Genomic DNA, 14256 nt, shown 5'->3' with positions numbered 1-14256 from the left:
AGATTCTACCTATAAGTGATATCAGATGGTATTTGTCTTTCTCTGTCTGACTTACTTCACTTAGTATGATCATCTCTAGGTCCATCCATGTTGCTGCAAATGGCATTATTTCAGTTTTTTTTTTTTAACATCTTTATTGAAGTATGATTTCAGTTCTTTTTTTATGGCTGAGTAATATTCCATTGTCTATATGTACCACATCTTCTTTATCCATTCATCTGTCGATGGGCATTTAGATACAGTAGAAGCCCTTTATTTCCAGTCTGCTTGGTCTGATTTGACAGCTCTCACGTTTACTGTAGCACCTCAGTTGTACAGTGGTGATCAGCTGTGCAGAGCAGAGCGCTTGTTGTGATTCTGTCCTGTTATGTCTTCTGAATCATGAGGATACGGGTTTAAACAACTTTGTCGGCTGTGGTGACATGAAATCAGCTGAAGGGGTTGATGAGTGATACTTCTCAGGCTGGTGCTGGCGCACGGTGGGACATCCTGTCCTGAGCTTGGCCTTTGAGTACTGTCTTCCCTCGGGCATGCCATGGCCACAGTGCCAGAGCCAGAGCGCTGAGCTGGATGATAGCTTCTGTAAAATGGAAGCTGCCCGAGACGAGTGGTTCCCAAAGTACCCTCCCCCCTGAACAGTAGTGTTCTAGAGCTAGACCAAGGTGTTTTTTCATTTAAATAAAAATAAAGGATAGAATTTTCTTTATTCTGAGTTTCTGTCCCATGAAATTTCATTAACTCTTTGCTGCTATTACTGCCAATCGCCTTAGTCAGCACTAGGAGGTGACAAATGAACAAGTAGCAAAAAAAGTTAGTGGAAAACTTGGGAATACCTAGTCTTGCTTAATCTGATAGTTTAAAAAAATTATAAAATGAGCTTGGATGTGATTTTTATATAGCTCATATAATGGAGCCATTTACGCTGGAATCCTAACGCAGGTCAAGTAATCTTAGTTTACGGAACGAGAAGCAGGGCGGAATGGTGGTCACCACATGGGCCCGGTAGCCACAAGCCTGGGCTTCTGGGCATCACAGCTCTGCCACATGATAGCTCTTACCAGCTCTGTTACCCTGGGCAAATCACTTAATCTCTCTCTTTCTCTGTCCCTCACCTATAAAGTAGAGACAATAATGTACCAGCTTCATGGGTTATTGTGAAGATTAAATGAATCAATACACGTAAAGTACTTAGAACATGCCTGGCACATAGTAAGTGCTATACAAATGTTAGCTAATATTGTTTTGTGACGTAAAAAAATATATATGTTAATATTTCATGGTGCTTGGCAAAGAACACTGTGGTCCTGTCTTGTGAACATATTTGAGAACCATGGGCCTGGAATTTCTCTTCTAGTTCTGCAGTTCTGTTATTCTGTGTCACAGAATTGGATTCCCCATAATCTTTCTTTTCCCTTTTTATGTTAGTGCTTTAATGAACATGTTTGGTTTTTTTCCCCCCCTCTCTACATAGAGTGAAATCACTCTTACCAAGTGGAATCTAATCTTAAATATGACTTCAGAAGGTGTCCTTTCTGTTTCTTGACATAAAGGTGTTTTTGTATCGTGTACATTAGTTACGGTTGTTTCCTACTATTACACAGCTAATATCCTTCAGTTCTTTATCCTACAGGTGAGAACACTGAAGCGTAGAGAGAATAAACCAATTGTCAAAAGCTAAGCGTGGCAGGTCCGTGATTTTAAGCCAGGCTGTCTGAATCCCAGGCCTGCTCTCATATAAGTACGGCAAATCCAAGCTGCGATTCCAGTGGCTGCGTTCCTATTCCAGTGGAACTAACCTAAAGCAAGCTCAAGCAGCATTCCTTTAAATGGAGACGGATTTCTATGTGAGTATTCCTGAAGGATGCTCTTTTTATACTTGGGTCAGCAAAAGTCACCAGATAGCTGTACCTGTTCATTCCAAGAAAGGTGAAAGGAGAAGCAAACAAAAACAAGCAATTGCTTGTACATCAGGCCAGAGAGCCTCTGGGCCCAGCCATCGCCTGTTTGCCCCGGGAGAACCTTCCTGTCTGTGCACACTGCTGCCCTAGGCCTGAGGGGAGGCGGCTGGCCGGCCTCCTGGCCTTGGTGTCTGTTTCCCTGTCCAGCCTTCTCACGTGTCCTGAGGTCTCCCCACTGCTGGCCGCGCTGGGCTGGCTGCTGAGTTTCTGCACTGCGGGGACGATTGTTGCAGGCTGGGCAGCAGGAGCTCAGGGAGAGAACAAGAAGGAAATCTGCCTCCTCACCCCCGCTCTGCTGGCTGGTCCCCTTCTGTTCTGAGCTCACCCACAGCTCCCTCCCTAGATTGCGAATCCACCTCCTCCACTTTCTTTCTCACAATTTTTATATTCATTTTGCAAGTCTATCAGCCTCCCTCTAACTTCTTTCTATGGCGTGTGTCGTGTAGGATTTCAGGGAAGGAGTTAGCAGTCTCTGCTGGTTAGTTTGTAATGAGCCAGAAAAGTCGATTTGCAAGTGTTCTGTCTAGATTGTGGCACACTTCTTTCCATGTGAAGAATGATGCATCTGGAAGGCACCTCACCAGTGCAGAAACCTCTGTTGCGTTCTTAGTGTTTCTGAGGTTCAACAATGTGCCCCAGTCCCGGGGAATTTAACAACTATCTATAACAACGTTTTAAAGTGAAATTGTATTTATAGTTCATCCTGTCATCCCGGGTGCACATCTACCTTTGAAGGTGGATCTGGGCCTCTTCTTCCACCTCTTCGTGCAGGTGATGAAACGGGAGCTTCTCGACTCCAAGTCCTGAGTGGTTCTGGAGAATTGGCTTCTTTCAGCCCAAAAGGGCTGGTGATGGTGGGAACCGGGCTGGTGGATGGTGAGGGGATATGGCTCTGGGGTGGGAACTACGAGGAGGGCAGGCGGGCGATGTGGAGGCTGGATCACTGGGCCACTCCGTCGTCTGGCTCTGGGCCAGCCTTATTAGTGCAGCGGCTGGAAAGGCAGGCATTTCTCTTTCCTTCTTTCTCCCCCTCACGTTTCCTCACTGTCCTTCTTACCACGCAGGCATCCCCGGTGAGCTGGGAAGCCAGCTGCCCATCCCTCCCACTAGATTGTGAGCTCCGTGGGAGCAGAGCTCTTGCTCAACCTTTTATGCTCGATGTTCACAAAGCATGAAAAGAATTGCTACCATTTCTCGAATGTTCGTCATTATGCTACATGATCCCAAATGCTATCATGTTGTCTTGAATCTAAGATGTTGGTGGTAAGAAACAACAATTATTTTATGTATCATTACAAAAGGAAAAAGCCTTACCAATTCAACTCTGATTCAAGTGCTTTTTGGTACTTAGAATTTTTATTAGATACTTGTTGAAAGAGCTCTTTTAGAGTTATTTAGGCATAGATTTTTATCACATCACTCGTGCATACATAAAAGGGAAAATAGAAGTGAAATAAATTGTTTAAGATATTCCTAAAGTGTTGTCGCTTTCAGAGGCTGACTCTTCAGAATCACTTTTGGCTCAGGGTCATCGATGTCTCTGTGCCATCAAGAGTGCTGGTGACACAGCATTTCTGAAAAGAGGGCACTGCTGTCACCAGGAATCTCCTCCAAACAGCTTGTACCCATTCTGGGAGTTCTGATCGCGGTGTTTTTTTATTCCGCCTGTGGCAGGCCTGTCTTTCCACGTATCTCAGTAATAACATTGCACAAAGCAGCATCATTCACGACGCTGTCTCTTATACCCAAGTCCCATAGGTTTGTTGGGCAAGGTCATTTTTCCAGTGATGGATATTTGCTTCCCTAATCAAATTTGTGCCCAGCTGCTGTTCCCATGCCTTTCAGTTTTAATGCCAAATTACAGTGTCATCTTTCTGCATTTAAAATGGCAGTTACACTCAGGGTGTCTAGTGCTGACAGCACACATGACTCGGTGAAGCGAGGACAGAACTAATGAAGGGCTGTGAGCAAGGTCACACACGAGCAGGCAGTGTATCCACAGCCTCCCTGCCACCTGGGTGAGAGCGACTGTGGGACACCAGTGTTGTAAAATAGACCCCTCATTCAGAAATGTTAACAGGTGAGAAAAAGTGCATTAGAGACTTGATGAAATGCAGACTGTTAAGTCTTAACAACAGCCATGCCGGGCAGATAATTTGGATTTTCCAACAAGGAGACTGAGAATCAGTCTGTGACTTTACTAACATCACACCTAGTAAGTCCATGGTAGATTTGGGGGCGTAGAACCCAGATTTGTCTGATGCTAAAGCTCCTACTTTCAATTATATAACACTATTCATTCATTCATTCGTATATATATATATTATATATGTATATATATAGGACCTAGAACAGTATCTGGCACATTTAATAAATATTTGTTGTTAATAAGTATTTAATAAATATTTGTTGAATAAAATCATTAGAGAGGATAGAAATGCTTCTCCTCCTGGAAGTGAAGCCTCTAACATTTTAGACAGTGGGTGAGAGAAGGAAGGTAGGTGGCCATTTTCTAGACAAGGTCCAGCTTGTGGATCTCAGGTTCTTTCAGGTTAAGAAGAGGAGTGGAGGAAGTCTGTCCCTAGCTCACAGAGCCTGTCAGCACTTGCCTGTTGGACAGCGCTAAGGTAGTTCCTGGAATCATCCTCTGCCTCGCCTATAAATCAAGATCAACAGGGTTCTATAAATTGTGCAGTTAAAAAAGTAGTAATAAAAAAGGAAATCAAATAGGACAAGCCTTGCCATGAAGAAAGTTCAGGTACAGGGCATTGGTTATTTGATAAATTGCTAGGTTTATAAAACTACGAGGACTTCCCTGGGGGCACGGTGGTTAAGAATCCGCCTGCCAATGCAGGGGACACGGGTTCGAGCCCTGGTTCGGGAAGATCCCACATGCTGCGGAGCAACTAAGCCCGTGCACCACAACTACTGAGCCTGCGCTCTAGAGCCCGTGAGCCACAACTACTGAGCCCGCGTGCCACAACTACTGAAGCCCGTGCGCCTAGAACTCGTGCTCCGCAATAAGAGAAGCCACCACAACGAGAAGCCCGCGCACCGCAACAAAGAGTAGCCCCCGCACGCCGCGACTAGAGAAAGCCCGTGCCCAGCAACGAAGACCCAACGCAGCCAAAAATAAATAAATAAATTTATAAATAAAATAAAAAAATATGATATGTTTTGAAAATTCTGAAGCTCTTATAGCTCATCAGTAAAATATGAAAGTTGACACATTTGAGCACTACCATGTGCTAGATCTGTGCCTGGGATTTTTACATATATCATGTAACCCTCACTGTAACACCAGTAGGTAATTATCATATCCATTTTACATAGGATAATATCGAGGCTCAGGGAGTTTAAATGATTTGGCCGAAGGATGTAACTACTGAGCAGCTGAGTCATTGGGGAAGCCCGGATGTTCAACTCAGAGTCTGTGGATTTTCTGCTATACTCTGCAGCTTCCCATCTAAGCTTAAGGCTAGAAACCACTTTATACTCTCGTTTTACAGATAAGGAAGCTGATGCTAGAGGATTTTAAAGTGACTTACTTAGTAGCGGAGTCATACCTAAAATTCAGTTTTCTTGAACAATTTATTAAACAAATAATTGCAGAATGTCACACTGTTTTGAATAGTTTAGTAGTTACAGAAGCTCAATAGGTCTTATAAGTATCAATATATCTTAAAGAACAAGAACTGGGTATTCTGTATCACTGCTTTAGATTCCAGACACTTTTTGAATTAAAGAATTTTCACTATCTTTTTTTAATTTAATTTTTTTATAATGTATTTTTAAAATAAATTTATTTATTTAGTTAGTTTTTGGCTGCGTTGGGTCTTTGTTGCTGTGTGTGGGCTTCAGTAGTTGCGGCACGTGGGCTCCAGAGTGCAGGCTCAGTAGCTGTGGTGCATGGGCTTAGTTGCTCCACGGCATGTGGGATCTTCCTGGACCAGGGCTTGAACCCGTGTCCCCTGCATTGGCAGATGGACTCTTAACCACTGTGCCACCAGGGAAGCCCTTTTAATTTAATTTAATTTTTTTTGGCTGTGCTGGGTCTTCGTTGCTGCCCGCGGGGTTTCTCTTGTGGCTAGCAGGGGCTACTCTTCGTTGCGGTGCGCAGGCTTCTTATTGCAGTGGCTTCTCTTGTTGTGGAGCACGGGCTCTAGGCACGCGGGCTTCAGTAGTTGTGGCACGCGGGATCAGTAGTTGTGGCTCACGTGCTCTAGAGCGCAGGCTCAGTAGTTGCGGCACATGGGTTTAGTTGCCCTGCAGCATGTGGGGATCTTCCCGGACCACTGCTCGAACCCGTGTCCCCTGCATTGGCAGGTGGATTCTTAACCACTGGACCACCAGGGAAGTCCAAGAGTTTTCACCATCTTGGGCTTGTTTATGTGCTAACCGTATTCTAAAATTATTGGGAGCTGACACTGTGGGCAGTATTTCACATCCATATTGCTAAATTTTACTAGCAGGCTTTCCTATGTGTCGATCAACTGTTCTGTTATTTTGCTCCCATCTGCCAAGTAGTTATTTTCTTTTTTTCTCCCCCTTTATCCTTGCCTTCTGCAGTCTCTGGTATTTTATGTCATGTGATGTGTACTTCCTTATTTTGGTAAGATTAGGAAAAAGGTATTTCAGTCTAGAGTAAATATCCTGTCCCTTCCCATCTCTTCTTTCTTGTTCCTGTTCATCCTTGAAGATTCACCTTCTCTGAGAAGTCATCCCTGGACACCCCCATTGGGATCAGGTGTCTTCTTCTCTCTTCCCCCTGCGACCGTTCTGTACAAATGATCAAGGACAAGCCACACGACAGATCTAGAGTTACTCATATTCCTTGACCTGAAGGAACTTCGAGTTGAGATGGGGAGGCAGACATTTAGACAGAAAAATGCAATACGATCGAACCTTTTTTTAAAATCTAATATGTGAGTGTTTATCATGGAGCAGGCATTGTGCTAAGCATTTTATGTGCATTATTTCATGTTCTGTCAATAACCTTATGATCCCGATTTTACAGAGAAGGAGAGGGATTTAGAGACTGTCCTTGCTTTGCCTGAGGTCAGTTAAGTCACAGAATTGCTACCGAAATCCGGGCCCAGAGCCCAAGCTCGTCGCCACTCTGCCTCTTGTACTGACTTCTGCCTCTGCACAGATGTGTCCCCTGGGCCCTCGCACGCTAGGCACAGGGAGAGGACAGCCCCAGTGCTGGAGCTCAGAAACTAATAGTTACTCTACAGTCATACAGCCACTGTAACTGACTCCAGTTTATCCCTCAAAAGACTTCAAAAGAATTCAAGATATAGCACATTGTATGTCCAAATGCATTCATCACAAAAGATTAAAAATAACCTGTTTATCAACACAAGATTAAATACATTATGATATATTCATATAATGAAATGATACAGCTGTAATAAAGAATGAGGAAATGCTATATGGATATGGAACAATGTAAAGGGTATGATATTATATGGAATAAATAAGGTTTAAAAGAGACGCTGCTTTGTATAGAATCAATAGCATGCTGCCGTGTGTGGCTGCAAGAGGCATGGAGTGTTTGAATTTTGCTTGTATATGCATAAAGTATCTTTGGAAGAATAGATAACAAATTGATGGTATGGGTTGATTCTGAAGAATGGATAAGGGATTCCAGGTAGAGAGAAATAATAAGCACCTTTCTAGAAATGAAAACAAATAAGAAAGGCACTCTGGGCTGGTGTGTTTCCAGAGCGTGAGGGGTGAGCCTGCCTGGATCCACGCTGCGTCCCCGTGTGCACTTGAGTGATTGTGCAATTGACAAACTAAGCTGAAAAAAAAAAAAAATCTCAAATTCCTGTATGGGAAAAGCACAACATCTCTTCTGTGGTATTAATTCCTGTTGAAAATAAATGTCCTGAATCTAACCATGAAGAGACATCAGACAAACTCAAATTGAGGGACCTTCTGAAAAACAAATGGCCTCTGCATTTCCAAAATGTCAAGGTCGTGGAGAGCTAGGAGAGACTGGGGACTGTTCCCGATCCGAGGGGACAGACGGGATGTGTCCGCGGGATGCACCGTGTGCGATGCCAGATTGGATCCTGGGCCAGAAAAAGAGGGGTTTCCTTCTCTGCAAAGGACGGTAATCAGACAATTGGCAGAAGTTGAATGTGGTCTGTAAATTAGGTAATAGTACGGTTTTCATGTTAACGTCCTGATTGTGATAGTACTGTGGTTATGTGAGAAAATGTCCTGTTTTTAGGAAACAGGCACTTAAGAATTTAGTAGTAAAGGGGCTTTGTGTCTGCAACTTACTCTCAAATAGTTCAAGTTAAAAAGACAAAAGAGAGAGAGGGAGAGAGAAGGAGAGAGAATAATAAAGTAAGCATGGTAAAATGTTACCGTTTGGGGAACCTGAGTGAAGAAGTACAGGAATTCTTTGTACTATTTATGCTGCTTTTCTGTCTGAAATTATTAAAAAATAAAAAAATTTTAAAAAGCACTTCTGATGTGGAACATTTTATGATTTTGTAATACTGAGCCTTTTATGTCCTTTTGTACAATTTTGTGATTTTCTTCCTATAGATCTTTATATTGTTGGTGACATTTATTCCTAGGTTTCTTAATATTTTTGTTCCTTTTTAAAAAAATATAAGTTTTGTTGAGGCATAATTCACATACTGTGCAACTCACCCTGACCATCTTTTTATGTATGCTTAAACAGTACCATTATATAGGAAGGCATGCTTTTTTTTTTTAAAGACAGCTTTATGGGGTATAATTTACACATGGTGAAATGCACATATTTTAATTGAATAGGTTGATGACTTTTGACACATGAATTCCCTATGTAACCACCCCCCAGTCTAGATACAGGATAGAGAACATTTCTATTTCTCCAGAGAGTCTGCTCCCAGTCCCTTTGCTCATACAGTCACCTGTTGGCGACACGGGCGTCTTTTCCAGGACCCTCCGGTGTGTGCAGGGCGAGTGTGTGTGTGGTGGGGTGCCTTCGGGCGGGGGTGAGGATGGTAGCGTTGCCGCCGAGCAGTCTCCCAGGCTGTTTGGACGTGGCTTTTCTGTATCCCAGACTTAGGCCCTGACATTGGGTGTTCCAGTTTCTTTTCTTTCTTCTATGGGCCTTATTCTGGTTCAGAGGTTGGAGCATGTGTAGCCTAAGAATGTTTCTCAGCTTATTTCCATTAACAATGGAGAAAATTCCGGCTGGGTTCTGGTCTTCTTTTTTTTTTTTTAAAGAGATGTGCAATTTATTCATTTTTATTTATTTTTAAAAATTTTTGGCCACACCCCGAGGCATCTGGGATCTTAGTTCCCTGACCAGGGATCGAACCCACGCCCCCTGCATTGAAAGGCAGAGTCTTAACCACAGGACCAACAGCGCAGTCCCTGGGCAGTGGTCTTTCTTACCTTTAGTTGAATGGTGTTCTGAGCAGTTTGGCCTTTCCTGTCTATTCTGCTACTTAATGGGCTGGTGGGAGGAGGTGTATCAGGCCTGGCTGCCCTATTAAACAGCAGATCTCATGTGACCTTTAAAATGTCAGTGTTTTATCATCATCAGAAGGGAAGATTGATTAAAACATCTATTTTGGAAAATAATAATGTTTCGAGATGTAGATTTTGTGCACATTGATGTTTAGTTGATGTTTGATTTGCTCACTCATCACCCCTGTATGGACCCAATGGGAAACAAAGTTTATATTTGTATTCACCAAATTGTGGCCCAGAAAATTCAGCTACCTCCACCTGCCATTTTTTCCTCGTTTTGTGACTTTTATTATTCTGCTGTTCATTTTGAGTTGGTGGTATAGGAGGAAGTCAGTGTCTAAACAAGTGTGCAGGGACTTCCCTGGTGGTCCAGTGGGAAAGAGTCGGCTTCCAATGCAGGGGACTTGGGTTCGATCCCTGGTTGGGGAACTAAGATCCCACATGCCTCGGGGCAACTAGGCCCGCATGCCACAACTACCGAGCTCTCGTGCCTCAACTAGAGAGCCCGTGTGCCGCAAACTACAGAGCCCACGCACCACAACTAGAGAAGAGAAAACCTGCACTCCACAGCTAGCGAGAAGCCTGAGTGCCGCAACAAAGAGCCTGTGTACCACAATGAAAAGATCTTGCATGCCTCAATGAAGATCCCATGTGCCTGCAACTAAGATCTGACACAACCTAAATAAATAAATAAATAAATAAATAAAATATTTTAAACAAGTGTGCAAGGGAGGGACGCGCTGGCCGAGCAGCAGCGAGTCTTGGTGTGAACCCAGCACGTGCCTGCATTTAGCATCTGGGGGCCTCGTCCTCCTCAGGAGAACTAAGAGGACCGCCGTCAGCATTTGTGATGAAGGTTCCATCCACCTAACTTGTGCCCAGAGCAGAGCAAGTATGCAATACATTGCATCATTATTCCAAATAATTTCTTCATTTTTACCTTTTTGCCCATGTGTGTAACCTTTCACAAAGCTTTTTTTTTTTTCCTTTTTGTGGTTGAAACTGTAATTTATTAAAATGCATTCATTTATTTAAAGTCTTGGGTCCTTTTCTCTCTTTTTTCAGGCACGTTGCAGAGAGGCCTTTTTGTCCTTGATGAACACTCGCGGGGTAGGCAGATGACTGTCCTTCACCCCGAGCTGCTCTAGGTGCCCAGGACGCTGTCCAGCAAGGAGAGGATGGATTCCAAAGATGAAAGCTCACACGTGTGGCCTCCAGCTGCAGAGCATGAGGAGAATGCCACACAGGTGAAGAGTGGTCTTGCAGCTGGGCCTTGACAGCAGTTTTTTAGTTGGTACAGTTTGCTGACAGCTAGAGAAATAGCAGCTCCCGTACAGTGATGAGTGGCTGGGAGGAAGCTGACTTGCAGAACTGGTGCCGAAGGAATGGGCAGCGTTTCAGCACTTTGGATGCTCCGGCAACATGGGTCGCTGTGATTTTGAGGAGCTACATACCACTCCTGGCTTCTCTGCCTTTCCCCTATCTTATTGTCATAATGCATTTCACTGCTCCGTTTTATTTCATGGTATTGGTGCTGAAAGCTTCAAACTGGAGGTTTTCTTTATGTCATCCTGGAAAGGGTTTTGTTTCTTCATGTGTAATGAAGTACTAAAGGTACGCCTATAAAGTGAGTGGCTTTTCCTTTTCTTCTCAAATTCAGGATGTAAACCTCTAATTGAAAGTTGTCCCATTGAATCCACAGCTCTGGAGGTTACTCGCTTATTCAGATGCTGCTGTAACGAGTGATCTCTGCCTTTCAGATTGCTATCCTAACCAGCTACACGTTCTTTTGACTATTCTTAGCAAAGGCGAACCTCTGCATTTTTGGTATGCATTTGAATTTTGAGAAGAGTCAGCACTCATAGGGAGCCGTGTTTACATGTGACCAAAGTATAAAACTCCATTTTAAAGCATTATAATATATATGTAATTTTAATTTAATTTTTGTCAAATTATCTAACCATGGTATTATTACCAAAATCAGAAAATTAACATTGAAACCTTTGAATATACACATTTTATTTAATTTAAGCAATATAACAAATTTACAATACATAAAATTGATCATCTGGTATGATTTGAAAGTCTGAGTTTGAATACTGAGCAAAAAAGTTCCAGAGATGCTTCCAGCAGAATAACTGAGAATGCTGTTTTGGTTCTCATGGAAACTATTTGGAAGGCTACTTTCATGTAGCCATATAGTTTGGTGTATTTTGTTTATAAACAAAAATGTAGTTCGTTAATAAATAGGGTCCACATTTGTGGGTAACCAGATGGTAGACGGCAGAGCTCAGCATCCTTTATTGCACCCCTCCTCCCAGTGTTCCTTCTCCCAACCAGGAATTCTGATTTAGCCGAGTACTGGGTGTTGAAGAGTTTGGCTAACTCTTAAGGAAATTTTTTTTTTTTCTTTTTTAAGGACTGAAACTAGTTCAAGATTTTGATGTCAATGAACAAATCTAAACTCACAAAATTATTTTGCAGCACTTAAAACTGAGCAAATATCTTAGAAGCCTAAGTCTTGTATGGATGCAAACTGTATCTTCATGGACAAAGCAGATTTATGTAGAGGCTGGACTAAGCGCTTAGTATAGAAGTGGAGGTTTGTTTTACTTATGTGGTGCTTGACTGCATTGAGTCTCCAGTTTTCTTTCTGGGGATTGAATTAGCTTATGTCATCTTCGGGATCTACTATTCTTCACTGGAAAAAAACTGAAATAAAAAAGTTAGGTCTAAAGCCAAGACAGTGTAAGAGTAAGGAATCTGACCTAAGAGGGTCTAACTTCAATATCAGCACATAAACGATTTCTCTCCCAAATGTGTTCTTTGACCATCTGCTTTGTACCTTCAATATCAGATACTAGGCTGTATGCCAGCCTTCAAGAACCTCCAAAGCTGACTACTCAGAAAGCACTTTACAGAATCCAGTTTCTCCTTTAGTTCTTGGTAGATAGAAAATTATTTCCCTTGGTGACAACTGAAATAGTTGTCCAAAACCCCTTAAAAGTACTTTCTTAGAATTTTTTGTATTTTTATCTAGTTGGCAAGGAAGAGTTCTGTTACGTTCACCGAGTCAGCAAACGTTTACCAACTCGCCTCCCGAACGGCCTTGGAGTATGAAAGAATTTGTAGGAAAAAAAGTGACCTTGTTTTAATGTGTTTGCCAAAAGGCACAGTTAGTTATAAAGTAGAATTCTTATGATGTGTTGAAAGCAATTGGCTTTTGAGTCTTGACATCTTTTCTCACATTACAAATAATTTGTATTTTGTAGTTCGGTAATTTTGTCAGCCAGGTATCTTCTGTCACATTTCCAGGGTCAGTGAACCACCCTGTCAGTACTCCCCGAAAGAGATACCTGCATTGGACATTTGAGGCAAAGGGAACTTTAAATCGGTTGCCTAATATTGAGCAATAAATCAGTGACAAGGTCCTTGGATCCTATTGCCAAGTCACTAACTCAGCATAGATGAAGGCGTGTCAGTTGAGTTCTCCTTTCAGTGGGGATCTTTCAGAAATGCAAGTGTGTGATGTGCTCGGTCAGTCCTGCGTCTTTGTGAGACAGGTTTTGTTCCACAAGAGTGGTTGCTACATACTTGCTGGGTTTTTTTTGTTTTTTTTTGTTTTTTGCCCCAGGTGCATTTTGTTCCAGACGCTGGAACTGTGGCCCAGATTGTCTACACCGATGACCAGGTCCGTCCGCCGCAGCAGGTGGTGTACACGGCAGATGGTTCCTCTTACGCGTCAGTGGATGGTCCGGAGCACACGCTGGTCTACATCCATCCCGTGGAAGCTGCGCAGGCACGTGGAGGACGATGGTTTATAGTTTGTTTGTTAATCAGTTAATTTGCCAATTACTTAGGTTTACTCTCTGCCAGTCACTGTGCTATTTGCTGGTGATGCAGGAAATATTCATATAAGATTTATGCTCTCAAGGAGCTTATAACCACCTGGGCAGAGGAAGATATGGTTTATTTATTTAAATTAAATGTAATAGGGAGTTAGAGCACTAACCTCGAATGAGTTCTTTCCCCAACTGACTATTGATATTGATTTTTTTTTTAAATTATAGATTTATTTATTTTTGGCTGCGTTGGGTCTTCATTGCTGCGCCCGGGCTTTCTCTAGTTGCAGCCAGCAAGCGCTACTCTGTGTTGTGGTGCGTGGGCTTCTCATTGCAGTGGCTTCTCTTGCTGTGGAGCATGGGCTCTAGGTGCTTGGGCTTCAGTAGTTGTGGCTCGCGGGCTCAGTAGTTGTGGCTCGCGGGCTCTAGAGCCCAGGCTCAGTAGTTGTGGCGCACGGGCTTAGTTGCTCTGCGGCATGTGGGATCTTCCTGGACCAGGGCTCGAACCTATGTCCCCTGCATTGGCAGGTGGATTCTTAACCATTGCGCCACCAGGGAAGTTCCTGATTGATTTTATTAACAAGATTATCAGCTTTTACTTTTCCTAAGGTATCAACAACCAGGCCAAACATGGTAACTTAATCAAGACAGATCAGTGAAAACATGCAGATTATTTCAGTTAAACGAGGGATCCTACTAGCTTATTAACTGCTATTTACTAATAACTTACTGATGTGTAGAACTGTAATAGAAGCGCAGGTAAAAACTGTACAATTACAGCTACTTTCATTTTTTTGCCAGTGACTCTGAATATTAGTTTCCAAATGCATGACACGAATATTCCCCAATATATAAATGTTAGTTTGTATGGGACTTCCCTGGTGGTCCAGTGGGTAAGACTCCACACTCTCAATGCAGGGGGCCCGGGTTCGATCCCTGGTCAGGGAACTAGATCCTGCATGCATGCCGCA

The 14256-nt window shown here is 42.9% G+C and overlaps 1 protein-coding gene across 1 annotated transcript in view; it reads left to right on the top strand.

Annotated features, from left to right (window-relative positions):
• Positions 1 to 14256, top strand: part of PRDM10 (PR/SET domain 10) — an 86130-nt gene that overhangs the window by 17633 nt on the left and 54241 nt on the right. Inside the window, exons 2-3 of the mRNA XM_007183353.2 lie at positions 10509 to 10690; positions 13078 to 13242. Coding sequence (XP_007183415.1) covers positions 10622 to 10690; positions 13078 to 13242 — 234 coding nt within the window. The 5' untranslated portion in view covers positions 10509 to 10621. The remainder of the gene's footprint in view (positions 1 to 10508; positions 10691 to 13077; positions 13243 to 14256) is intronic.

Source organism: Balaenoptera acutorostrata, chromosome 9, assembly GCF_949987535.1.
Source record: "Balaenoptera acutorostrata chromosome 9, mBalAcu1.1, whole genome shotgun sequence".
Taxonomy (NCBI): domain Eukaryota; kingdom Metazoa; phylum Chordata; class Mammalia; order Artiodactyla; family Balaenopteridae; genus Balaenoptera; species Balaenoptera acutorostrata.
Note: the sequence above shows the minus strand (reverse complement) of the source record. Positions and strands in the feature narration are given on the sequence as shown.